We start from the raw sequence: 26230 nt of genomic DNA, 5'->3' as shown, positions 1-26230 counted from the left end.
GCTGGGGCTGTTTTCCCTGGAGCGTCGGAGGCTGAAGAGTGACCTTATAGAGGTTTACAAAATTATGAGGGGCATGGATAGGATAAATAGGCAAAGTCTTTTCCCTGGGGTCGGGGAGTCCAGAACTAGAGGGCATAGGTTTAGGGTGAGAGGGGAACGATATAAAAGAAGCCTAAGGGGCAACTTTTTCACACAGAGAGTGATACGTGTATGGAATGAGCTGCCAGAGAAACTGGTAGAGGCTTGTACAATTGCAACATTTAAGAGGCATTTGGATGGGTATATGAATAGGAAGGGTTTGGAGGGATATGGGCCGGATGCTGGCAGGTGGGATTACATTGGGTTGGGATATCTGGTCGGCGTGGACGAGTTGGACTGAAGGGTTTGTTTCCATGCTGTACATCTCTATGACTCTGCTCTTTCTGATTTTTCTAAATGGAAGTGGAAGGGTGAGTTAGTAAGTTTGCCAATGACATGAAGATTTGTGGAGTTGTGGATTGTGTAGAATGCTATTGTATGTTGCTACACGACAAAGACAGGCTGGAGGACTGGGCTGATAAGTGGCAGATGGAATTCAACCTGGAAAAATGTGAGGGGATTCATTTTGGAAGGTTGAATTTAAATGCAGAATACAGGGTTAAAGGCTGGATTCTTGGCAATGTGGAGGAACAGAGGGATCTTGGGGCCCATGTCCATAGATCCCTCAAACTTGCCACCCAACTTGATAGAGTTGTTAAGAATGTGTATGGTGTGTTGGCTTTCATTAGCATGGGGATTGAATTTTAGAACTGCAAGATTATGCTGCAGCTCTATAGAGCCCTGATTGGACCACAGTTAGAATATGGTGTTCGGCTCTGTTCACCTCATTATAGGAGGGATGTGGAAGTTTTAGTGAGGGTGCAGAGGAGATTTACCTGGATTGGAGAGCGTGTCTTATAAGAAAAGTTGAGGGAGCTAAGGAGTGAAGGAGGATGAGAGGTGACTTGAATGAGGTATACGAGATGATGAGAGGCTTTTCATCTGTCCCAACATTGCTTGCCCAGAAAAAAATAGATTTTCTTCTTTTCGTGAGTGTGTCTTCCATTTAAGTACGGTGTGTTCATCAATAATTAAGATTCCCAACATAACTGATTGGTCCTTACTGTCTGCGTGTCTAGGCCCAGGCATGTAGCACATGCCTAGTAATTCATAAACCAATCCTGGGGCTGCTCCTCACTGATCAATCTCTTCTCCAGCTCCAAGCCTCTCCCATTACACTTGTGTCTAGTCTTTCACAGCCCCATATCTGATCAAACTTTAAAAAAAAAACTGCAGATGCTGTAAATCAGAATCAAAAACAGAAATTGCTGGGTAAAGCTCAGCAAGCCTAACAGCATCTGTGGAGAGAAATCAGATTTAACGTTTGAATGGTCACTCAACCCAAAACGTTAACTCTGATTTCTCCCCACAGATGCTGCCAGACCTGAGCTTTTTCCAGCAATTTATGTTGTCATTCTATACCTGATTAGACTCAGTTTTGGAATGAGGATAAATCAGATCAGTTTGCACCTGCTTTAGTTGCATTTCTGAGTTAACACAAACATCGCACAATCAACAGTGGAAAATCCTATCCTGTAATCTGCACCAGGGCTTTGTTTGACTGTGGGTTTGGAAATGTGGCTTTGGATAAACCTTTATAGGACCCAAACCTTTCTGAACTGTCATCATGGTCTTGTGCTTAGTGCCTGGAATAAAGAGAGCAAGTATTTTGCCCAGAAAAAAAATAATGAGTTCTTACCACATACTAGGCGCTGTCTTTGATGGCAGGATCAAATGAGATCAAGTTTCACAAATAAAGGTATGATGCTAGAATTATCTACCCAAACTCAAATATGACTGTTGTGAATGAACGTTCTACAGGAGTGTCCTGTTTTCTTTCAGCATCACTGAAATGCACCAGAGGGACTTATATTCCATCACCATGTCACCTTTTATTTACACATGCACAGTATGTAGACTCTGACCAGCTACTACAGAACTAGTCCCTAGAATGAGGAGAATCCCTGAGCTCCTTGATAGGCCCACATCATCAACCCAATCAGAGATTTCACATTCAATGAATCCATTTTCCTACCTCACTGCTTCCTGCTGATTAGCCAAGTCTCTATTCATGACAATATACTACTTCCAGTGAGATGGGCTCTTATCTTATAAATTAACCTTTTGTGAGGTATCTTGTTGAATGTCTTCTGGAAGTCCAAATATAAAATATCTATCCCCTGTATCCACTCTTGTTGAGACTTCCTCAATAAAGTTAATGAATTAGTCAGACGTGATTTGCCTTTCATGAAGCCATGGTGACTTGGCTTGATGTAGATTACCATTTTCCAAGTGTGTTGCTATTACTTCCTTAATTGATTTCAACATTTTTCCAACAATAGATGTAAGGCTAATTGGCATTTTTGCCTCTGTCCCACTTTGAACAGGGATGTCGCAGGTGTAATAAAAGTCAGGGGCTGAGGGGCCTGGCCATTCTCAAATTGGACATCAGTGAACGGGTTGTTACTGAGCAAGTGCTGTTTGACTGCACTGTTGATGACACCTACCATCACGTTACTAGTGATCTAGAGTCAACTGATACGGCTGTAATTGGTTGGATTGAACTTGTGCTGCATTTTATGGGCAAACGTGGGCAATTTTCCATATTGTTCTGTAGATGCCAGTGTTATAGCTGAATAGAACAGCTTGGCGCAGGTGTAACAAGGACTAGGCCATGTCTTCAGAACTATAGCAAAATATTGTCAGGGCCCATAGCCTTTGTAGTATCTTGACCTCCAACTATTTCCTAGACTAGTATCTGTGATCTTGGGGATCTCTTGAAGAGGCTGAGCTGGATCATCCAGTCCGTACTTGTGGCTAAAGATTGCTGTGAACGCTTCAGCCTTATATTTTGCACTGTATGCTGGGTTCTTCTGTTATTGAGGATGGGAATATTTATGGCGCCTCCTCATCTCATTATCCACTATCATTCACAACTGGATATGGCAAGACTGCACAGCTTGGTTGAGGGATTGCTTGGCTCGGTCAATCACTGTCTGTGTGGAGTTTGTACATCCTCTCCGTGTCTGCGTGGATTTCCTCTGGGTGCACCAGCTTCCTCCCACAGTCCAAAGATGTACAGGTTAGGTGGATTGGCCAAGCTAAATTGCCATAGTGTTCAGTGGTGCGTAGGCTATGTGCATTAGTCAGGGGAAATGTAGGGGAATGGATCTGGGTGGGATACACTTCAGAGGGTCGGTGTGGACTTGTTGAGCCAAGTGGCCCGTTTCCACACTATGATCCTGTGATCACTTGTTGCTAGTGTGGTTTGAGATACAAGTAGTCCTGTTTTGGTAGCTTCAACCCATTGACACTAGATTTGCTTGGTGCTGCTCCTGCACTTTTAGTTGAACCAGAGTTGGTGCCCAAATGGAGGACAAATGCTAGACCATGGCCTAGTGGTATTAGCACTAGACTATTAATCCAGAAAATCAGCTAACATGCTAGAGACACAGGTTTGAATACCATTATGAGGAAGAATGGTTCATGGTAATCAGCAGGAGATTTTCTTGCCTATGCTAAACTTGATGCCACGATTTTATGGGGTTTGATGTCAATGTTGAGGACTCCCAAGCCAACTTCCTCCCAACTGTGCCACACCTCCCACAGTGTGATAGGACATATCCAAGGATGGTGATGGTAGTTTGATGGACCTTGTCTATAAGGTATAATTCCACGAGTATGACTATATCAGGTAGTTGCTTGACTAGTCTGTGAGACAGCCCTCCCAATTTGGCACTAGCCCCCAGCTGTTGGTATAGAGAACTTTAGAGAATTGATGGGGCTATTTCTGCCAACATTGCTGTTGGTGCCTAGACTGATATAAAGGAAGTCTATCTATTTCATTTCTCTTTTGAGACTTCATAGCAATTGTTATAACTAGGCTATTTCAGAGGGCAAAAGAAATTTTCCTGAAGAAGGGCTAATGCCCGAAACGTCGATTCTCCTGTTCCCTAGATGCTGCCTGACCTGCTGCGCTTTTCCAGCAACACATTTCCATCTCTGATCTCCAGCATCTGCAGACCTCATTTTCTATTTCAGAGGGCAGTTGAGTGTGTGGATCTGGAGTCACATGTAGGCCTGACCAAGTTCAGATGGCAGATTTCCTTCCCTGAAGAACATTAGAGAGTCAAAGGGGCATTGGCAGTGTTTTGTGAACATCATTAGATCTTAATTCCAGATATTAGTTGAATTCACATTCTACTATTTCCCACAATGGGATTCAAACCTGTGTCCCTAGCATGTTCGCTGATTTTCTGGATTAATAGTCTAGTGATAATACCACTCCCATGGTTAATCATTTATCTCCACACTATTCTTATATCTCTGACAATTATTAACTAGAAATCTATCAATCAGTCTTTATCTTTTACTTAACGGTTGAGCTTCCACACTCCTTGTAATAAAGAATTCCACCTATTCACCTTTATCTGAATGGAGATACTCCTCCTCATGTCAGTTCTAAGTGGTTTACTTTTCAGAATGAGACCATCTCCTGTTCCTAGACCCCATATCCAGGGGAAGCATCTTCTTTTCACCTACTCTTGCCTATCCATTTAATTATCTTGCGAGTTTCTGGGAGATCACCTCTCATTCTTCTAAACTTCAGAGAATACAGGATCAATCTCCACTTATAGAACATGCACACCATCCCTGGATCCAGTCTGGTGAATCTCTGCTACACTGTCTCAGTGAACAACATATTTCTTTTGGCAAGGAGACCAGAACTGCAACAATACTTCAGGTGTAATCTCATAAGTACTCTGCAGAATTGAAACAAGATGCTCCTATACTCCAGTTGGAGCAACAACCATTTTTTTAAAATCATGTGGGTCTTCAAAGTTTGTACAATATGGTCACATCAAATGTGCAAAGGTAGTCTGGAAGATGTGTTGGAATTAACTGTGGAAGAAACTTTTGTATTGTATTATTTTTGTCTAATAAGGGGGAGTTAATTAACTTCATAATAGAAGAGCTTCTGAGAGAAGATGATCATAACATCGTTAAATTCCATAATAAGCTTAAAAAGCACCATACATTAGTCCAATACAATAATCTTAATTAAAGCCAATCACTTTGGAAGGCTGATTGAGTTTTAAAAAATAACAAAAAAGCATGTAAAAACAACAATTCAATGTTAAACAAAAATGTGCAACTACAATGTAAACGTTAGCTGAAAAGATCCATCTACTAGGGGGTTTAAGGATGGAATTAGATTTTTAAAAGTTAGAAAACACAGGAGACAATTAGATATAACATGTAAATCATCTCTTATCCTGTCATGATCAGACCAACTCAAAATTCAAAGTAAAAACATTATTTTCCAACACTGTTTGAGGCAGCATCAGTGAATAAGGCGAATAGTAATCTAACACTGAAAGATCCACAGAGCAAATCATGGCAGCAAGGAGTCATTGTTGGCATTATGCAGAACACACTGAAAATGCACAAAATATATTGGAGAACCTGTTTTCTGAATGCTCTTTTCAATGATATCTGTATCTGAGATGGAGGTGGTCTTGGAGACAGTGATGTCCTTTGGAGAAGACCCTTTCTGCTTAGTTTTTTTGGACTCCAGCCCCTTGACCATCCTGGCATGCTTGTTACTTCTGTAGTGGGTTTCAGCTTGGTTCTAATAGAAAAAACAAAATAAGGTTAATTCAGAAAGAGCAAATTCAAATTTAGTACACATTTGAGTTTAATAGATATTTCTAAATTAAATCTGCTGAACCTTGTATTGAATAATCCTTGTGTATCCTCGAGGCTAGTATCAGCTGGAATTCTGCAGGCACTTTTAAATGGGAATGGAGGTATAAGGCAGAAATTCAAGGAGTTAGAACAAAGTTGTTATCTCTAGTTTGTTACCCATGCCATGTGCTAGCGAGGCGAGGAATAGGGAGGGAGAGCAGTTAAACATGCGGCTACAGGGATGGTGCAGGTGGAAGGGTTTCAGATACCTGGGACAGCACAGTGGCTTAATGGTTACCATTGCTGCCTCAGCATCAGGGACCCGGGTTCGAGTCTGGCCTCGGGTGACTGTGTGTGGAGTTGCACATTCTCCCTGTGTTTGCGTGGGTTTCCTCCACAATCCAAATGATGTGCCGGTCAGGTGAATTGGTGTGCTAAATTGCCTAGAGTGTTTAGGTGCATTAGTCAGGGGTAAATGACGGGAAATGCGTTAAGGTGGGTTACTCTGAGGGTCGGTGTGGTCTTGTTGAGCTGAAGGGCCTGTTTCCTGATTGAGTTTAAAAAAAAACAAAAAAAGCATGTAAAAACAACAAATCAATGTTAAACAAAAATGTGCAATTACAAAGTAAACGTTAACTGAAAAGATCCATCTACTAGGGGGTTTAAGGATGGAATTAGATTTTAAAAAGTTAGAAAAATACAGGGGACAATTAGATATAACATGTAAATAATCTCTTATCCTGTCATGATCAGACCAACTCAAAATTCAAGTAGGGAATCTAATCTAATCAATAATTGAGGCTCATTCCGAGATAGGCGGGATGATCTACATGAACCAGAGGGCTACCAATATCCTGAAGGGGTGCGGGTGGAGTGGACTTTTGCTAATTCTCTTCGGGAGGCTAATTCAGCAGCAGACTGGGAACCTGAATTGTAGTTCTAGTATACACTAGATTTAGTAGTGAGGTCATGATTAAGGTTTCAAGGTCACAGGAGTGTACTAGCAGGCAGGGAGGGGGTTTTGAAGTGCATTTACTTCAACGCCAGGAGTATCTGGAATAAGATGGATGAACTTGCAGCATAGTTGGCACCTGGGACTTTGTTGTGGTCATTTTGGAGACAGACCAGGGACAGGAATGGTTGTTGCAGGTTCTGGGGCTTGGATGTTTCAGTAAGATCAGGGAAGGACAGTATTACGGAGGTAGAAAGGATACTTAATGTGCACTCATCTACTAAAGGTAGTATGGGCCGAGGCAGAAACAGGAAAGGAGAGGTCTCCCTGTTTGGAATTTCCTATAGTCCTCCGAAAAATTCTAGATCTGTAGTGGAAAAGATTGCAAAGATGATTCTGAATAGGAGTGAAAGTAATTGGGTATTTTTTTATATAGGAGCCTATAACTTTCCAAAATTGACTGAAAAGCTATGGTTTGAGTACTTTAGATGGGTCAGTTTTTGACGAATGAGTGCAAGAGGGTTTCCTGTCACAGTATGTAGACAGGCCAACGAGGGACGAGGCCACATTGGATTTGGTACTGGGTAATGATTAGATTTGAAGGTAGGTGAGCACTTTGATAGTGATCACAATTCGGTCATGTTTACTTTAGCGATGGAAGGGGATAGGTTTTTTTAGCTGGACAAGATTTTTAGCTGGGGGAAGATAATTATGATGCGATAAGGCAAGATTTAGGATGCATAGGATGGGGAAGGAAGCTGTAGGGGATTGGCACAATTGAAAGTTGGAGCTTGTTCAAGGAACAGCTACTGTGTGTCCTTGATAAGTACATGCCCGTCAAGCAGGGAGGAAGCTAGAGTGATGGAACCATGATATACTAAAGAAACTTAATCTCTTGTCAAGAGAAAGAAGGTTTATGTAAAGATGATTTGGAGATGCCAGTGTTGGACTGGGTGCACAAAGTTAAAAATCACAACACCAGGTTATAGTCCAACAGATTTAATTGGAAGCGCTAGCTTTCAGAGCTCCGCTCAGGTTGTGGCCACCTGATGAAGGAACGGTGCTCCAAAAGCTAGCGCTTCCAATTAAACCTGTTGGACTATAACCTGGTGTGTGATTTTTAACTATGTAAAGATTAGACATGAAGGCTCAGTTAAGGTGCTTGAGAGTTAGAAGTTAGCCAGGAAGGATCAGGTAGTCATGGAGGCAATGGTCTTTGTGGAAAGGAGTGGAGAGGGAAATATATCTCTGGTGGTGTGCTCTGTTTGAGGTGGCGGAAATGTCGGCGGATGATGCGATTAATGCAGAGGTTGGTAGGGTGGAAAGTGAGGACCAGGTGGGTTCTGTCCTTGTTATGGTTGGAGGGGTGGGGTTTGAAGGTGGAGGGGTGGGATGTGGATGAGATGCGTTGGAGGGCATCTTCAACCAAGTGGGAAGGGACATTGCGATCTCTAAAGAAGAAGGCCATCTGGGTGTGTTTTGTTGTGGAACTGGTCCTCCTAGGAGCAGATACGGCAGAGGCAGAGGAATTGGGAATACGGGATGGCATTTTTGCAGGAGGTAGAGTGGGAAGAGGTGTAATCCAGGTAGCTGTGGGAGTCCGTGGGTTTGTAAGTAATGTCAATGTCAAGTCAGTCATCATTAATGGAGATGGAGAGGTCCAGGAAGGGGAAGGAGGCGTCAAAGATGGTCCAGGTGAATTTAAGGTCAGGGTGGAATGTGTTGGTGAAGTTGATGAACTGCTCAACCTCCTTGCAGGAGTGCGAGGTGGCACCAATGCAGTCATCAATGTAGCGGAGGAAGAGGTGGGGAGTGGTGCCAGTGTAACTACAGAAGATGGACTGTTCTACATAGCTGACAAACAGACAGGCATAGCTGGGGCCTATACAGGTGCCCATGGCTACCCCTTTGGTCTGGAGGAAGTGGAAGGATTCAAAGGAGAAATTCTTAAGGGTGAGGACGAGTTCAGCCAAACAAATGAGAGAGTGTCGGTGGAAGGGTACTGTTGGGGACGTCAGGAGAGGAAGAAACGGAGGGCTTGGAGGCCGTGGTCATAGTGGATGGAGGTGTAGAGGGATAGGATATCCATGGTGAAGATGAGGCGTTGGGGGCCAGGGAAACTGAAGTCTTGGAGGGGGTGGAGGGCGTGGGCATGGTCTCAAACGTATGTGAGGAGTACCTGGACTGGGGGGGATAGGACAGTATCGAGATAGGTGGAGATGAGTTTGGTTGGGCAGGAGCAGGCTGAGACAATGTGTCGACCAGGGTGGTCAGTCTTGTGGATCTTGGGAAGGAGGTAGAATGGTGCGGTGCGGGGTTCCCGGACTACGAGATTGAAAGCTGTGGGTGGGAGATCTCCTGAGGTGATGAGGTTCTGTATGGTCTGGGAGATGATGGTTTGGTGATGGGGGAAGGTGGAGTCATGGTCGAGGGGACGGTAGGAGGAGGCATCTTCGAGGTGGCATCTGGCTTCAGTGGTGTAGAGGTCAGTGCGCCAAACTACCATTGCACCCCCTTTATCTGCTGGTTTGATGGTGATGGTGAGCACTACAGGGAACATCTCCGGGACACCCACACCAATCAACCCCACCGCCCCTTCATCGAACATTTCAACTCCTTCTCCCAATCTGCCAAGGACACAAGGTCCTGGGCCTCCTCCACCGCCACTCCCTCACCACCCGAAGCCTGGAGGAAGAACGCCTCATCTTCCACCTCAGAACATTTCAACCCCAGGGACTTCACCATTTTTCTCATTTCCTCTCCCCCCCCTAGTTCCAACCTTCCAGCTCAGCACTGTCCTCACGACCTGTCCTACCTACCAATCTCCCTTCCCACCTATCCACTTCACCCTCCTCTCTGACCTATCACCTCCACCCCCCCTCCCCTCCCCCATTCACCTATTGTACTCTTTGCTACCTTCTCCCGAGCCGAGCCTCCCCCCCCCAATTTATCTCTCCAACCTGGAGGCTTCCTGCCTCTATTCCTGATGAAGGGCTTTTGCCCGAAACATTGATTTTCCTGCTCCTTGGATGCTGCCTGACCTGCTGTGCTTTTCCAGCCCCACTCTGATCTAAACTCTGGTAATTATAGTCCAGTGAGCCATACTTCAGTTTTGGGTAAAACATTGGAAAGGATTGTAAAAGATAGGATTTATAATATCTATAATGGAATAATTTTATTAGGGATAGTCAGCACAGTTTTGTGAAGAGTAGGTCATGCCTCACAAACTAAGAGCTCTTTGAGAAGGTGACCAAACAGGTGGATGAAGGTAAAGCAGCTAATGTGGTGTATATGGATTTCAGTAAGGCATTTGATAAGTGTCCCCACAGTCAGCTATTGCAGAAAATAGAGATGTGGGGGATTGAGGGGGATTTAGCAGTATGGATCAGAAATTGGCTAGCTGAAAGACAGAGGGTGGCGTTTGATGGGAAATGTTCAGTTACTTGTGGTGTACCACACGGATTTACTGAGGCCACTGCTGTTTATCATTTTTATAAGTGACCTAGATAAGGATGTAGAAGGATTGGTTAGTAAATTTACAGATGACATTAATGTCATTGGAGTTACAGACAATGTGGAAGGATGGTTCAGTTTACAGAGGGACATATATAAGCTTTTATATATAAGATTCCTGAAGCAGGGCTTATGCCCGAAACGTCGATTCTCCTGTTCCCTGGATGCTGCCTGACCTGCTGCGCTTTTCCAGCAACACATTTTCAGCGACATATATAAGCTGTAGAGTTGGGCCAAGAGGTGGCAAATGGAGTTTAATGCAGAAAAGCATGAGGTGATTCACATTGGAAGGTGCAACAGGAATGCAAAGTACTGGGCTAATAGTAAGATTCTTGGTATGTAGATGAGCAGAGGGATCGGTGCGCATATGCATAGATCCCTGAAAGTTGATATCAAAGTTGATAGGGTTGTTAAGACATACACTGTTAGCTTTTATTGATAGAGAGGAATGGAGTTTGAGCCATGAGGTGGTGTTGCAGCTGTACAAAATGCTGACAGAGCCACATTTAGAATATTGTGTACAGTTCTGGTCACCGCATTATAAGGAGGATGTGGAAGCTTTGGAAAAGGTTCAGAAGATATTTACTAGGATATTGCTTGGTATGGAGGGAAGGTCTTCTGAGGAAAGGCTTTCAGGAAGTTTCCTCAGTAGTAAGGATGTGGAATACCCTGCCTGCTACAATAGTGGACTCAATTAATGGTTATTTAGATAATATATGGATGATAATAGAATAGTGTAGGTTAGATGGGTTGTGGATTGGTTTCACAGGTCAGCACAACATTGAGGGCCAAAGGGCCTGAACTGCAAGTAATGTTATGTTCTAAATAGAAAGTAATTGAAATAACTGCACAGAGGCCAGTATTCAATCACCAAGTCATCCTTTATTTACTTTTAAATTGTATACTGTCTATGGCCAGCCAGCTCAGAGTCAGCACCCTGAACGGAGGAGATTTTAAATCCTCTGTTTATGTTTGTTAAAACAAGGTGATTCTAAATGTCCTGGTTATATTTCATTAAGTACAAATCACAAACAGTTAACATTAACAGCCATAAACAAGAAACAGCAAGTTACAGGGGAAAGGGGCAGCAAAGCCAAACCCCACCATACAACCAGTTCACAGGGAATTGAGGTAGCCTTGAATCCTACCTTATCACACCAAAAAGGATTATAATGAAAGATACAAGGAGGAAATACAGACAGTCCAATAAACCAAACAAAACAGTGCGTATAACAGACATCCCTGGCAACCCAACAAACCACCCTATTCTACCATCTTCCAGTCATTTCAAAAGCAGCCCACCCCTACACCCCTTCCAGCACCCTGTCCACCCCATGCCCCTTCCAGTCACCACTAGGGCAGCCTGTCCTGTTTCCCCACACCCCCCAGGACAGCCTACTCACTTGCTGGCTTCCCAAGCCACCCTTTCACACCTTCCTGCCACCTCAAGAACAGCCTGCCCTGGTCACAGGGCAGTGAGGATGGCCTAGCTGCTTTCTGGCTCTTGGTCTACCCCTGTGTTCCATCTGGTTCTTGCCCAAACACACCATCCAGCCTGTGGACTGCCCTGACACCTTCCGGTCACCTCTAGGACAGCCTGTTCCCCTCCTTGGGGAGACGGCACACAAAGCAACCCACAAGCCTTCTGTATCTCAGCCTGCCCCTTACATACCCTCCAGCTACTTCAGGACAGCCCATCCCAATTACCCCTTCTTGGGACAATAGCACTCAGAACAGCCTACCCACCTTCCAGCTCTCCGGCAACTGGCATCAGGGTAGCCTACTCACCTTCTGATTCACAGGATGGCCTACCCACCCTCCAGTTCTTGGGTGACAGCATTCAGGAGGATTTAATGAGCCTCCCAGCTCACAACGAGGCCTGCTAAATCCAGGGACAAGATAGTGCAGGTGATAATCCCAACAAGCAACGACAGACAGACAAACAAACAAACTCTTCTGGTACAGAGTCTATTATCATAAACCATTCTTTTCAGAATGCAAAATCCATTCCTAGGAATAGACTATTCCAGAATGCAGAATCAATTGCCAGGAACAGAGTCCACTCCCAACAGCAGCAAATGCAAACCCCACAGGTGTTCAGTCTCCATAGAGGACTGTCTATCCAGAGAGTCAGGCTCACTCACAGGAATACAGTTCATTGTAAAAAAGGTGCAGTCAACTCACAGGGGACATCCACTCCAGGATGCAGTAAATGCTCACCTTCCAGCACACACAGGTGCTCAGTCTTCAGAGGCCTAATCCACCCACAGAGAGCCAGGCTTATTTTTTCCCCAGCACCCATGGTGTGTGTGTGCAGGTGTGAGACACAGTGAAAGATACAAAGTGCACGAATCTTTATTCAAACTCCACCACCAGGAAGATAGGAAAACGCCCGGGTGGCCAGTGACAAACACTGCCCTTCACATCAAAGGGCAGTGCTGTGTGATCAAAACAGTGAAGGGGAGGGTAGGGACTAAATCAAAATAGAGTTGGAGGGAGAAATAATGCACTCCACTCCCTGCAGCGCCCACCTCTCCCTGAACAGCTCCAGGGTGTTGGTCCTTCTCCAAGGACACCTGGGCTCTAACGTAACCGCGGAAGAGGGGCAGGCAGTCGGCCCTAACGACCCCCTCCACCCCAGATCCCCGAGAGAAAGGGGGGGGAACTCCCGCATAGAGAGCCCTCTACTGGGGATCCCCACCGCCTGGTGGCAAATGGGCACGCCAAGGCGTGTCCGGACGGTGGATGAGGGAGAAGAGGTGGACGGTGTGCAGCAGCAGTCTATACAGGGCCCTCCTTTTTACACCTATGAAAGAAACAAAATTAAAATTCCGGAGGCAGCTCAGGTTGTGGGGCACAGGCTCCCGCGGGAAGTACGGGACCTTGGGGCCAATGTGAAATTCTGTCCGGGCTGGGGTGAGCGCGGACGGGATCCCACCGCACACCTGAGCGTCCTCCAACTGGTGCATTACGTCGGGTCCGAGCACCACCGTTTCAAGGCATCGGATGGCGGTGACCACGTACCAGACGTCTACCGCTACATCTTCTGTTTATGTTGGTTAGCCAGAGTTAACAACCCCAATCATGGACCTCATAGTCAGCAAGGTCCAGCCCAATCCAATCACTACATCCTTCCCCCTCCCCACATCCCCACAAGTCCAGGGATGTTAGGCCTGGTCTTCTTTACAATGTTTATGCCTCAGGTCTGGTTTCTCTGATTTGGACTCTGACGTGGGCAGAAAATGATGACTGCAGATGCTGGAGACCAGAGTTGAAAAATGTGGTGCTGGAAAAACACAGCAGGCCAGGCAGCATCTGAGGAGCAGGAGAATCGATGTTTTGGGCATCATTCCTGAAGAAGGGCTTATGCCCGAAACGTCGATTCTCCTGCTCCTCGGATGCTGCCTGGCCTGCTGTGTTTTTCCAGCACCACATTTTTCAATTCTGACATGGGCAGCATGTACACGACTCTTGCATCCAGAGCATCTTGGAAACTTCTCCTCCCTGTCTTCCAGTAACAATAGTATCAAGACTGCATCCATCTTCAACTTTGAAGTATCCTCAACATTAGATGGAGAGTGAGAACCCATGGTTTCTGAAAGACTTTCTAGAAGTTCTGAGGGGCCAGGTATATTTTGCTCCTGCCCTGTTTACGAGGGAGCAGCTTTCAGGTGATCCACATGTTTGTTCAGGATCGGCTCACCTACCCAGACTTTGTAAGTCATGGAACCTGACCTCACATGCACCTCGCCTCATACGTATACACTACCCTGATACTGTATGAGAAGGCATCACCTGTCAGCACTACCTCTCATGTCAGATCATCATAAGCCAACACCTTAGATGACGATAGCTGTTTCTTAACTTCCCTAAAGGCTACTTCTTGGCTATGTTATGGACCAGGCCAGACCCCCTCAAAACATTTCAAGAAAGTAGCCGGGACCCTAACTTTGTTAGTTGTTTTCAGCAGGTGTAAAGTGGCTATTCCAGGAGTGATGTAGCTGGCTCTACCACTTAGAATTAGAATCCTTACTGTGTGGGAACAAGTCACACCAACCCTCTGAAGAGTAACCCACCCAGACCCATTCCCCTATATTTACTCCTGACTCATGCATCTAACCTATACATCCCTGAATACTGTGGGCAATTAACATGGCCAATTCACCTAACCTGCACATCTTTGGATTGTAGGAGGAAACTGAAGCACCTGGAGGAAACCCATGCAGAGACAGAGAGAATGTGCAAACTCCATACAGATAGTAGCCTGAGGCGAACCTGGGTCCCTGGCGTTGTGAGGCAGCAGTGCTAACCACTGAGCCACCGTGCCACCGCACCCCTGCCCCTGTTTTAAACTAAACAGAATTTATTTGTGAGATTACCGAATGAAACACAAACAAAAGAGAACAAACCATAGAATAAATTCCTGAAGAAGGGCTTATGCCCGAAACGTCGATTCTCCTGTTCCCTGGATGCTGCCTGACATGCTGCGCTTTTCCAGCAACACATTTCCAGCATAGAATAAATTAACCTATCCAAAAACCCAAAGGATCATCTCAACTTAATAATGCTGTTCTAAATTCCTGCAACAAGTTCCATAAACACCCCTTGGCAAAAAAAGTAAAATCAAACACAGGGTCTTATAGGAGAGATGACAGAGAGATTCAGCATGGAATTCTTTCTTCCATGTAGTTGTCTCTTTGACCAGCAGCCTCAAAGATCTAACTGTTTGCTAAAACCAGACCAAATCAAACTAGAGAAAAGCTGAGCTGAGAGAACTGGCCACTCCCCCTAACATTGTACATGTGTTTTTTTAAAACATGGAAGTCTTTTGCCTGAGGCAGTATTTGTTAGCTATAATCAAATTGGCCCTAAAACCCATCAAAGCTAGACCTCCCAGAGTCTCTGTACTTACAATCCTTCTGGAACAAAAAACCAAGGGGAACATAACGTTGGTAAAGGAACAGCATCGTCACTTGACCATTTTCAAGGCTGAATCTTTTTCAATAGCATGTGCCAGGATGCTGAGATTATGAATGAATTTTCCATAATTATTTATTAATCTAAGGAAATACCTAAGCTCTGATACAGATGTGAAAGCCAGGGCTCCTTAATCAGCCTTGCTTTATCTTCCAACAGGTGTAACCCAGTTTTGTTGACTCTGTAACTCAAGTAAATCACTCTGGGTACCTGGAGTACACATTTTCCCCTTCTAAGGTATATGTCTGCCTAGGAGAAACATTTAAGTAATGTGTGCAAGTTTTCCAAGTGCTCTTTATTGGTCTTCCCAGTTATTACAATGTCAATGGAAAACTAGAGTAGCCCTTGTAAAATGTTCTTCATGGTCCACTGGAAAAGGATGTTGGCTGATGATACCCCAAATGGCAGTCTTGTGTATTGGTATAATCCAGTGTTTGTGTAATAAGATTAGATTACTTACAGTGTGGAAACAGGCCCTTCGGCCCAACAAGTCCACACCGCCCCGCTGAAGCGCAACCCACCCATACCCCTACATTTACCCCTTACCTAACACTACGGGCAATTTAGCATGGCCAATTCACCTGACCTGCACATCTTTGGACTGTGGGAGGAAACCAGAGCACGCGGAGGAAACCCACGCAGACACGGGGAGAACATGCAAACTCCACACAGTCAGACGTCTGAGGCGGGAATTGAACCCAGGTCTCTAGCGCTGTGAGGCAGCAGTGCTAACCACTGTGCCACCGTGCCACCCACTAAGGTTAGGTTGCCATAGTCTTACCAGATCTCTCATCATGAGAAAAAGACTACTGAGGATGGTTGAATTCTGTAGCCCAGATTAGTGCTATTAAACTGTGGTTCCCTGATTTTGTTTTGTTCTTTATCCACCTTAATGTTCTTGTCTTGCTTGTTTTCGTGTGTCTGTTTCTGAAGAGTTAACTAAGAAGGAGACTCTTTCTGGAAACTTCCCAGTGCTACCTCAAAAGAAATAGAGCAAGTTTTTGATATTTTCACTTTGTTGGTTGGTTCTCTGCTGCACCAGCCTGTCCAAGAAAAGAACTGAAGAAGGGATAGAGTTTCAGTTGTAGAGTTAGCAATTCATACTTTCTAATCCAATGGTTAAAAATAATTTGTTTGTATTAAGAAAATAAATGTTTGTTAAGTACAGAATCCTGGCAAGTGTTCCTTTCATCTATGGTCATCAGGCAGGAAAATTGGATGTTTTGACTAATTTTTTTCACATTTATGGCAACTCTGGGAATAATGGGGCTTGGTTTCTAGTGCAGTACCCCAGTGAGTTGTGATACTCCTCAATTTCTATTCACTTCCCTCGATTCCTTAGATGCAGAGACAGCCTATCCAATACCACCTCTTTATCATTTCTAAACTTTTCTGAACTAGTTCCTCTTTCACCATCATCTGGGCTACATTCTCTCCCTTGGGAAAGACAGATGCAAAGTTTTCATTTAAGACCTCAGCCATGTTTTCTGCTCCATGATTACATCACCATTTTGGTGCCTAATTAACCCACCAACTTTTCCAAATCTTACTTTTTGTATGCTTATAGTTCTTGGAAAACTAGAGAAGACTATGTTAGATGCCAGTCTTTTTTCACACTCTCCCTTTGCTTCTCTTACTTGCTTTTTCACTCCCTTTTGGATCCTTTATGTTCAACCTGGTTATCAGTTGTATTATGATATCTTTCAAAAGCACATTGTTTCTTCTTCTTGTTATCTTTCATCACTTTTGTCAACTATGATTCCTTTGGATTTGTTTTATCCTAACCTTTCCCTTTGAGAGAATATACGTTCATGATGCCTATACTTTCTCCTCTTTAAAGTCAGCTCGTTATTCAGTTTTGACTTTGCTTACAACATTTTTTCAATATATTGTGTTCAATCTATTCTTACCCAATTGAAATTGGTTTTCTCCCTATTAAATTGATTTTATTCTGATTTAATTCTTACCCAATGCCATAGCCAACCAGAATTCTGTAATACAATGATTTATTCCCTCTAACAAGGCCTGGGAGGGAAAGTTTGGGCCCTGTACTTCTCCTGCTTCTGAGGATTTTATCCCTTTTCCTCACAGCATGTCACATTAGTGTCCTATTTGTGCAAGTCTATGAGATTATCTTGTGTTCCAATGTCTGGAGCAGTAAATATCAGTGCAATGAATCAACAATTAGCAGTTAATTGGAGATGGAATAAATGCCCAGATGCACTAATTATTTTGTCTAACTTAAACAAGATAAAGTCCTGATTTACTTAAGTTTAAAGATGTATAATATTTCCATGTTGTTCCTTTTATTTTTAAAACTCGATTTTACAACAGAAAGTGAACAAAGCATAGTGCACAATCGAGATCCTTTGGTGTTCTTTTGATACTGGAGATAAAAATACTCTTCCCAAAATCTAAGATGTATCATTACCAATTTTCAATTTTAGCAGTGGGCAGTGTGATTGTATGTTACTATGCACAGTCAATGAAATCATTCACATCATACATTGACCATTTCAAAACATTTTCCTAAGATCACTACAGCCTGTGATCTACTGTGTGAGTTGAACAGACTGCAATTTTATTTTGCACCATTCATCCTGCCTCATTTAGAGTCAGGCATCTGATGGTGTTTGTGAAAGGAGAGAGACAGGACGATGAGTTACACCGTGGTCTCATCTTCATGGCTGATTATCTTTACTTCAAACTTTACTTCCATTGGCAAAGAGTTTCCATTTGTCAAATTACATACATATATCATAAAAAGAAATTTAACCAGGCAAACCACCTGCTATCAAGTAAGTAAATTACGATGGCAGAAACAGCCAAATCCATAAAGTTCCCCTTCCTACTTCTGGGAGTCAGTGCCAAAATTGAGAGAATTGTCTCACAGATTAGTGAAGCAATAATCTGATATAGTCATATGGAATCATACCGTACACCAACATTTCAGATACTGTCATCATTATCACTGGATTTGCTCTGTCCCACCATCAGCAAGGATGGTGGCACAATATTATATAGTCAGGAGAAAGTTAAACTGGAATTCCAATTAGCTTTATTGTCACATGTAATTGAATGATTACAGTGAAAAGTGTAGAAGTCACCGCTTACAGTGCCATCTTAGGTACAAATATTCATTGGTACAACATTTTCAGTTATAGTTCTTTGAAAAATAGAGAAGTAAAACACTCCAGCATTGCAGATTTTAGGAATAAATTATAAAATGGAGAAAAAGAAAGTTCAGAGCAATGGTTTTCACCCCGAGTCCACTCCGGCACCTAGCCTCCAGTCTGCACCAGGCACTGACTCCAGACTGTGCTGGAATTCACCTCAGGGTTCATAAAGCCGGGAGATCATTCTGGAACTACCTCAAGACCAGAAGCCCACACTGAGGCCATGCCAGGCCAAGACACCACAATGCTCTGCCTGAAGGCCACACTGAGCCCCTGGAGGGTCACCACGCTGGGCCAAGAGAACACCAGGCTATCCTGAATTGAGACCAGGAGATCCAAGGCCAGGAGGTCAGAATGTCACAAGGTCCGATGCCAGAAAAAGAGATGAGGAAGGAAAAAAGACAAAAGTGGGAAAATAAGAAAGAAAAAAGCAAAGGAGTGGCAAGCTTTGTCTAAAACGTCCTATTCCACTGCCGTCTTGGAAATGGCAACAGTCACCCTGGGAGTCCTCAACATTGACTCTCAACTTCATGATGTCACAAAGTTTGAGGTCAGACATGGCAAAGAAACCTCCTGAAATCAGTGCTGCTCTTGTTTAACACTGCTTTGTGGAAGCAGTGAGGGCAAGGGTAGTAAGGGAGTAGAATGTACTCTGGGTGGAGGGAGGGGCTCACCATGAGTGGCTCAGCAGCAGCTGATTGGGATCGAGCTGGTTGGGTCCTAAAGGACGTAGCTGCTACACTGGATCTGGAGCTGGTGGTGAAAAATGCTGTCATGCCTCACTGGGGTAGTGTGCTGAATGTCAAGCCCGCCTTTGCTAAGCTCATCCCAAAATTTAAGTTGGGAAATTCTGTATAATTCTTAAACTTTTTAACTACCTTCTGTACTTGATTAATAGCCTGGACTTTGTTGCCAGCCAAAGGTCCATTCTTTGACTTTAGCTCACCTTCAATCCAGGCCTGCACTACTAGTTAAATAAGTAACTGTATAAATAATACTTACTTGCAAAGACTATTAGTTACTTACTTCTAAAAAGTAACAATCTTCAACAATCTTTTTCCTATTTGAAGTCAACAATAAAAAAAAACAGAAAAATAAAAAAAACGGTCTTTGCAGAACGAACATGAGGATAAAAATATACTTGCTTTCATCATCACCAAATGACTACCAAATGACTACCAAATGAAGTCCATGAAGAATTAGTGACAGTGGCCACAAAGTCCCATCCTCACATAGAAAATACCCTCCATCATCTATCAGTGCCACTATCAACGTGCGAAATGGAATAGACTTCACTCAGATCTAATACCTCACAGTGTCCGTCAGCAGCAACAAAATGATACTTCAACACAATCTAAAATCTCATGGTACAGCATGTCCCCCTCTCAATCATTATCAGCAAGCCAGGGGATCAAACCCTGGTTCAATGAAGAATGCTGGAGGGCATTCCAGGAGCAGCACCAAGTATACCTAAAAATGCAGTGTCAGCCTAGTGAAGCTACAAAACAGGAGTATTTGCATACCACACAATACACTGATAGATGGGGCTAGGTGATTCCACAGCCAATAGATCAGATGTAAGTTGTGTGGTCCTGTCAAATTGTTATGGACCAGGCCAGAACCCCTCAAAATATTTTAAGAGGGTAGTCCAGACGCTAACTTTTTCTTATTTTAAAGACAGCTGTGAAGTGGCTGTTTCTGATGTGATTCAACTCACCAAACCATTTGGCTTTAAACTTAACAAAATTTATTTAAACATTGAAGTTAAACATGAACAAAGGAAAACTGAATTTAGAATAACTTAACTGTTGGAAAACTTAACCAACCCGATACAATAGCTATTGGCTGGCCGAAAGAAGACAGTGAGTGGTAGTGGATGGAAAGTATTCCACTTGATCAATGGTGTCCCGCAAGGATCTGTTCTTAGGCCTCTGCTCTTTTTATAAATGACTTGGATGAAGAAGTGGAAGGGTAGGTTAGTAAGTTTTCTGATGACACAAAAGCCAGTGATGTTGGAGATAGTATCGAGGGCTGTTGCAGATGACAACAAGATGCAGAGCTGGGCTCAGAAGTGGCAAATGGAGTTCAACCTGGATAAATGCAAAGTGATTCATTTTGGAAGGTCAAATTTGAATGCTGAATACAGGGTTAAAGATAGAACTGTTGGCTTTGTAGACGAACAGTGGGATCTTGGGGTCCACATGCATAGATCCCTGAAAGTTGCCACCTAGGTTCATGGGGTTGTTAAGAAGGCGTATGGTGTTTTGGCTTTTATTAACAGGGGGATTGAGTTTAAGCGCTGCAGGGTTTTGCTGCAGCTCTGTAAAACCCTGGTTAGAACACAATCGGAATACTGTGTCCAGTTCTGGTTGCCTCATTATAGGAAGGATGTAGATCCTTTAGAGAGGGTGCAGAGGAGATTTACCAGGATGGCGTCTATATTGGAGGGCTTGTCTTATAAAGCAAGGCTTTTCACACTGGAGAGAAGAAGAAAGAGAGATGACTTAATAGAGGTGTACAAGGTAATGAGAGGCATAGATAGAGTAGGTAACCAGAGACTTTTCTCCAGGGCAGAAATGGTTGTCATGAAGAGTCATAATTTTAAGGTGATTGAAAGAAGGTGTAACCAGAGACTTTTCTCATAGATAGAGTAGGTTGTCATGAAGAGTCATAATTTTAAGGTGATTGAAAGAAGGTGTGGGAAGTTGTCAGAGATAGATTCTTTGTACAGAGAGTGGTGGGTGCATGGAATGCACTGCCAGCAGTGGTAGTAGAGTCAGAGACATGAGGGGCATTTAAGCGACTTCTGGACAAGCACATGAATGGCAGTAAATCGAAGGGTGTATAGGTTAGGTTGATCTTAGAACATAGAACATAGAACAGTACAGCGCAATACAGGCCCTTCGGCCCTCGATGTTGCGCCGACCTATCATACAAATCTGAAGCTCACCCCACCTACACTATTCCATGTACGTCCATATGCCTGTCCAATGACGACTTAAATGCACTTAAACTTGGCGAATCTACTATCGTTGAAACTTTATTGCTGGAACAGCACAGCAGGTCAGGCAGCATCCAGGGTACAGGAGATTCGATGTTTCGGTCACAGGCCCTTCTTCAGGATTCCTGAAGAAGGGCCTGTGCCCGAAACGTCGAATCTCCTGTACCCTGGATGCTGCCTGACCTGCTGTGCTGTTCCAGCAATAAAGTTTCAACTTTGATCTCCAGCATCTGCAGACCTCACTTTCTCCTCGAATCTACTACCGTTGCAGGCAAAGCATTCCATACCCTTACTACTCTCTGAGTAAAAAAACTACCTTTAACATCTGTCTTATACTTATCTCCCCTCACTTTAAAGTTGTGTCCCCTTGTGTTTGTCGTCCCATACTTGGAAAAAGGCTCTCCCTGTCCAACCTATCTAACCCTCTGATTATCTTATATGTCTCTATTAAGTCACCTTTCAACCTTCTTCTCTCTAACGAGAACAGCCTCATGGCCCTCAGCTTTTCCTCGTAAGACATTCCTTCCATACCAGGCAACATCCTAATAAATCTCCTCTGCACCCTTTCTAAAGCTTCCACATCCTTCTTACAATGCGGTGACCAGAACTGTACACAATACTCCAAGTGTGGCCGTACCAGAGCTTTGTACAGCTGCAGCATAACCTCCTGGTTCCGGAATTCAATCCCTCTATTAATAAAGGCCAAAACACTGTACGTCTTCTTAACAATCCTGTCAACCAGGGTGGCAACTTTCAGGGATCTGTGTACATGGACACCGAGATCTCTCTGCTCATCTGCACTCCCAAGAATCTTACCATTAGCCCAGTACTTTGCATTCTGATTACTCCGTCCAAAGTGTATCACCTCACACTTGTCCACATTAAACTCCATTTGCCACCTCTCAGCCCAGCTCTGCATCCTATCTATGTCTCTCTGCAACCCACTACCTCCTTCATCACTATCCACCACTCCACCGACCTTAGTGTCTGCAAATTTACTAACCCACCCTTCTAAGCCCTTATCCAGGTCATTTATAAAAATGAAGAACAGCAGTGGACCTAACACCGACCCTTGCGGTACGCCTCTAGTAACTGGAAACCAAGGTGAACATGTTCCATCAACTACAACCCTCTGTTTTGTTTCAGCAAGCCAATTACTGATCCAAACTGCTATGTCTCCCACAATTCCATTTCTCCGTATTTTGTATAATAGCCTACTGTGGGGAACCTTATCGAATGCCTTGCTGAAATCCATATACACCACATCAACCGATTTACTCTCATCTACCTGTTTGGTCACTTTGTCAAAAAACTCAATAAGATTCGTTAGGCATGACCTATCCTTCACAAAACCATGTTGACTGTCCCTGATCAGATTATTCTTTTCTAGATGGTTATAAATCCTATCTCTTATAAACTTTTCCAACACTTTACCAACAACTGAAGTGAGACTCACTGGTCTGTAATTATCAGAGTTGTCTCTACTCCCCTTTTTGAACAACGTTTGCTATCCTCCAGTCCTCAGGCACTATTCCTGTATACAATGATGATTTGACGATCAATGCCAAAGGCTCGGCAATCTCTTCCCTTGCTTCCCAGAGGATCCTAGGATAGATTCCATCTGGCCCAGGGGACTTGTCTATTTTCACACACTGCAGTATTTCTAATACCTCTTCCTTGTGAACCTCAATCTCTTCTAGTCTAGATGCAAGTATCTTCCTTGCCAACATTTTCATTTTCTATAGTGAACACTGGTGAAAAATATTTATTTAGTGCTTCCCCTATCTCCTCTGACTCCACACACAACTTCCCACTATTATCCTTTTTGCTATAGATTCTGTGCTTTGCAATTGTGTCCTCCACAGCCACCTGATGAAGGAGCGGCACTCCGAAAGCTAGTGCTTCCAATTAAACCTGTTGACTATAACCTGGTGTTGTGTGATTTTTACCTCTGGTACTCAAAACACTTTGTGACTGCTATAGCTAAAAAAGACTAGAAAAAAAAATCTGTCTGTGAGAACTGGTCACTCCCCTTCCATTGTTTAATTGCTACTCTCTTGACTCTTAGAAACCTCTGCCTTTGACCTCTCTTCAAAAAAACAAGGACAAACAAACTTTATAAAGTGGCAGCATTATCACAACATCCAGTTGTGAATGGTGGTGCTGAAAATGTGTTGCTGGAAAAGCGCAGCAGGTCAGGCAGCATCCAGGGAACAGGAGAATTGACGTTTCGGGCATAAGCCCTTCTTCAGGAATTTTTCAGCATCTCCAGCATCTGCAGACCTCACTTTCTCCTCCTATAAATGGTGGTGGACAATTTAACAAGTCGCTGGAGGACGAGGCTCCACAAATATCCTCATCCTAAATGATGGGGCAGCCCAACAGTGCAAAAGATAAGGCTGATGAACTTTCAACAATCTTTAGCTAGAAGTGCCGAATGAATAATCCATCTCGGTCTCCTGCAAAGGTCCCAAGAATCACAGATGCCTGCAGTACAATGTTCTCCTTAAATAATAACACCACACATCTACTTTTCCAGAGCAACTTGTATCCAGTAATATTTAATAGCTGGTCCTGTTCTTAGAACATAGACCATTACAGTGCAGTACAGGCCCTATGGCCCTCAATATTGCGCCACCCTGTGAAACCAACCTGAAACCCATCTAACCTACATTATTCCATTCTCGTTCATGTGTCTATCCAATGACCATTTAAATGCCCTTAAAGTTGGCAAGTCTACAACTGTTGCAGGCAGTGCATTCTACGCCCCTCCTACTCTCTGAGTAAAGAAACTACCTCTGATATCTGTCTTATATTATCACCCCTCAATTTAAAGCTATGCCCCCTCGTGCTAGCCATTACCATCTGAGGAAAAAGGCTCTCACTATCCACCCTATCTAGCCCTCTGATTATCTTACATGTCTCAATTAAATCACCTCTCAACATTCTTTTCTCTAATGAAAACAGCCTCAAGCCCAACAACTTTTCTCATAAAACCTTCCCTCCATACCAGGCAACAACCTTGTAAATTTCCTCTGAACTCTTTGCAAAGCTTCCACATCTTTCCAATAATGTAATGACCAGAACTGCACGCAATACTCCAAGTGCTACCGCACCAGAATTTTGTACAGTTGCAGCATGACCTCATGATTCCAAAACTTGATCCCTCTTCTAATAAAAGCTAATACACCACATGCCTTCTTAACAGCCCTATCGATCTGGATGGCAACTTTGATGGATCCGTGTATATGGACACTAAGATCTCTCTACTCATTTACACGACCAAGAATCGTACCATTCGCCCAGTACTCTGCATTCCCGTTACTCCTTCCAAACTGAATCACCTCACACTTTACTGCATTAAATTTCATTTTCCACCTCTCAGCTAATCTATGTCCTTCTGTAACCTACAACATCCTTCGGCACTATCCACAACTGTACCGACCTTCGCAAAATTACTAAATCCCCCTTATACAGCCTCATGCAGATCGTTGATAAAAATGACAAACAGCAGTGGCCTCAAAACAGATCCTTGTGGTACACCACTAGTAACTGAACTCCAAGATGAACATTTCCCATCAACCATCACCTTCTTTCAGCTAGCCAATTTATGATCCAAAGGTTTTTTGATCTCCAAGGTCTTCTTAATGGTCATTTTCATATAGCCAGCTCTGATCCAGTCCAATTGTTTTTTAGTCTCAAGTCATTAACACAGCCTCATCTTCAATAGAATCACAGCTGATCTTTGGCTTTAACTCTATTTTCCTGCCTGTACACATATCCCTTGATTCACTGGGAGACCAAAATGTTGTCCGTCTCATCCTTAAATATAGTCAACCATGGAGCATCCACAGTCATCTTGGGTAGAGCATTCCAAAGATTTGAGACAATTTCAGTGTAATAATTTTTTTCTCATCTCCATCCTAAATAATCAACTCATTGTCCTGAGACTGTGCTTCCACGTTTTAAATGACGTTCCCCAGTGAATGTAAAGTTATCCTTTACATTCCTTTAAAATCTTGAACATTTCAATGCGAAAACCTCTCATCTATGTCATTAACACAGATAATCAGTAGCCAGGACCTCAGTGTAGATCCTCACATCACTGTCAGCTTGAAAATGCCCCAATTTTCACCATATGTTTTGCTTTCTTTTCGTTAACCAATTCTTCATTTATACTAACATATTACCCCCAACTCCATTAGCCTTTCATGTGCCTTTAGGAAATCCAAGTAGACTTTGTGTTCCCCTTTATCTCCCCTTTCATTACATCCTTCAAGAATATCTAATGATATGATTTTGCTTTCACGAAACAATGCCAAATTAGTCTGATAATACAATCATTTTCTTCATAAATGATTCCTGTGTTTTTACTCCTTTACCTGAAAGGACCTGTTGCCCCATTGTCCTGTTCTCAGTGTAGAGGGGATTGGCAGATTAGAGGACAACCTCATGGGGTTCCATCTGGACCCAGCCAAGGAAGTCCAGGCAGGAGACAATCAAGACAGCCATCTAGCCTGACATCTTTCTCTCTTGTTTGAAAGTGCTTGGTGGCCATGGAGAGACCACACCATGCCAACTGATACCTTTCAGACACTCCACAACTGATGGGCACTGTGGGATGGGAGTAGGTGGGGTCAGTTATAGAGACATAGAGTCATAGAGATGTACAGCATGGAAACAGACCCTTCGATCCAACCTGTCCATGCCAACCAGATATCCCAACCCAATCTAGTCCCACCTGCCAGCACCCGGCCCATATCCCTCCAAACCCTTCCTGTTTATATACCCATCCAAATGCCTCTTAAATGTTGCAATTGTACCAGCCTCCACCACTTCCTCTGG

General features: G+C 43.6%; 1 protein-coding gene across 1 annotated transcript in view; it reads right to left on the bottom strand.

Moving 5' to 3' along the window:
• Positions 1 to 26230, bottom strand: part of LOC122540532 (zinc finger protein 385D-like) — a 75268-nt gene that overhangs the window by 15800 nt on the left and 33238 nt on the right. Inside the window, exon 4 of the mRNA XM_043676396.1 lies at positions 5545 to 5710. Within this exon, the coding sequence (XP_043532331.1) occupies positions 5545 to 5710 (166 nt within the window). The remainder of the gene's footprint in view (positions 1 to 5544; positions 5711 to 26230) is intronic.

The sequence above is a fragment of the Chiloscyllium plagiosum genome, chromosome 35 (assembly GCF_004010195.1).
Source record: "Chiloscyllium plagiosum isolate BGI_BamShark_2017 chromosome 35, ASM401019v2, whole genome shotgun sequence".
Taxonomy (NCBI): Eukaryota; Metazoa; Chordata; class Chondrichthyes; order Orectolobiformes; family Hemiscylliidae; genus Chiloscyllium; species Chiloscyllium plagiosum.
The sequence above is the reverse complement of the archived record's forward strand: the minus strand, read 5'-3'. Positions and strand labels throughout refer to the sequence as shown.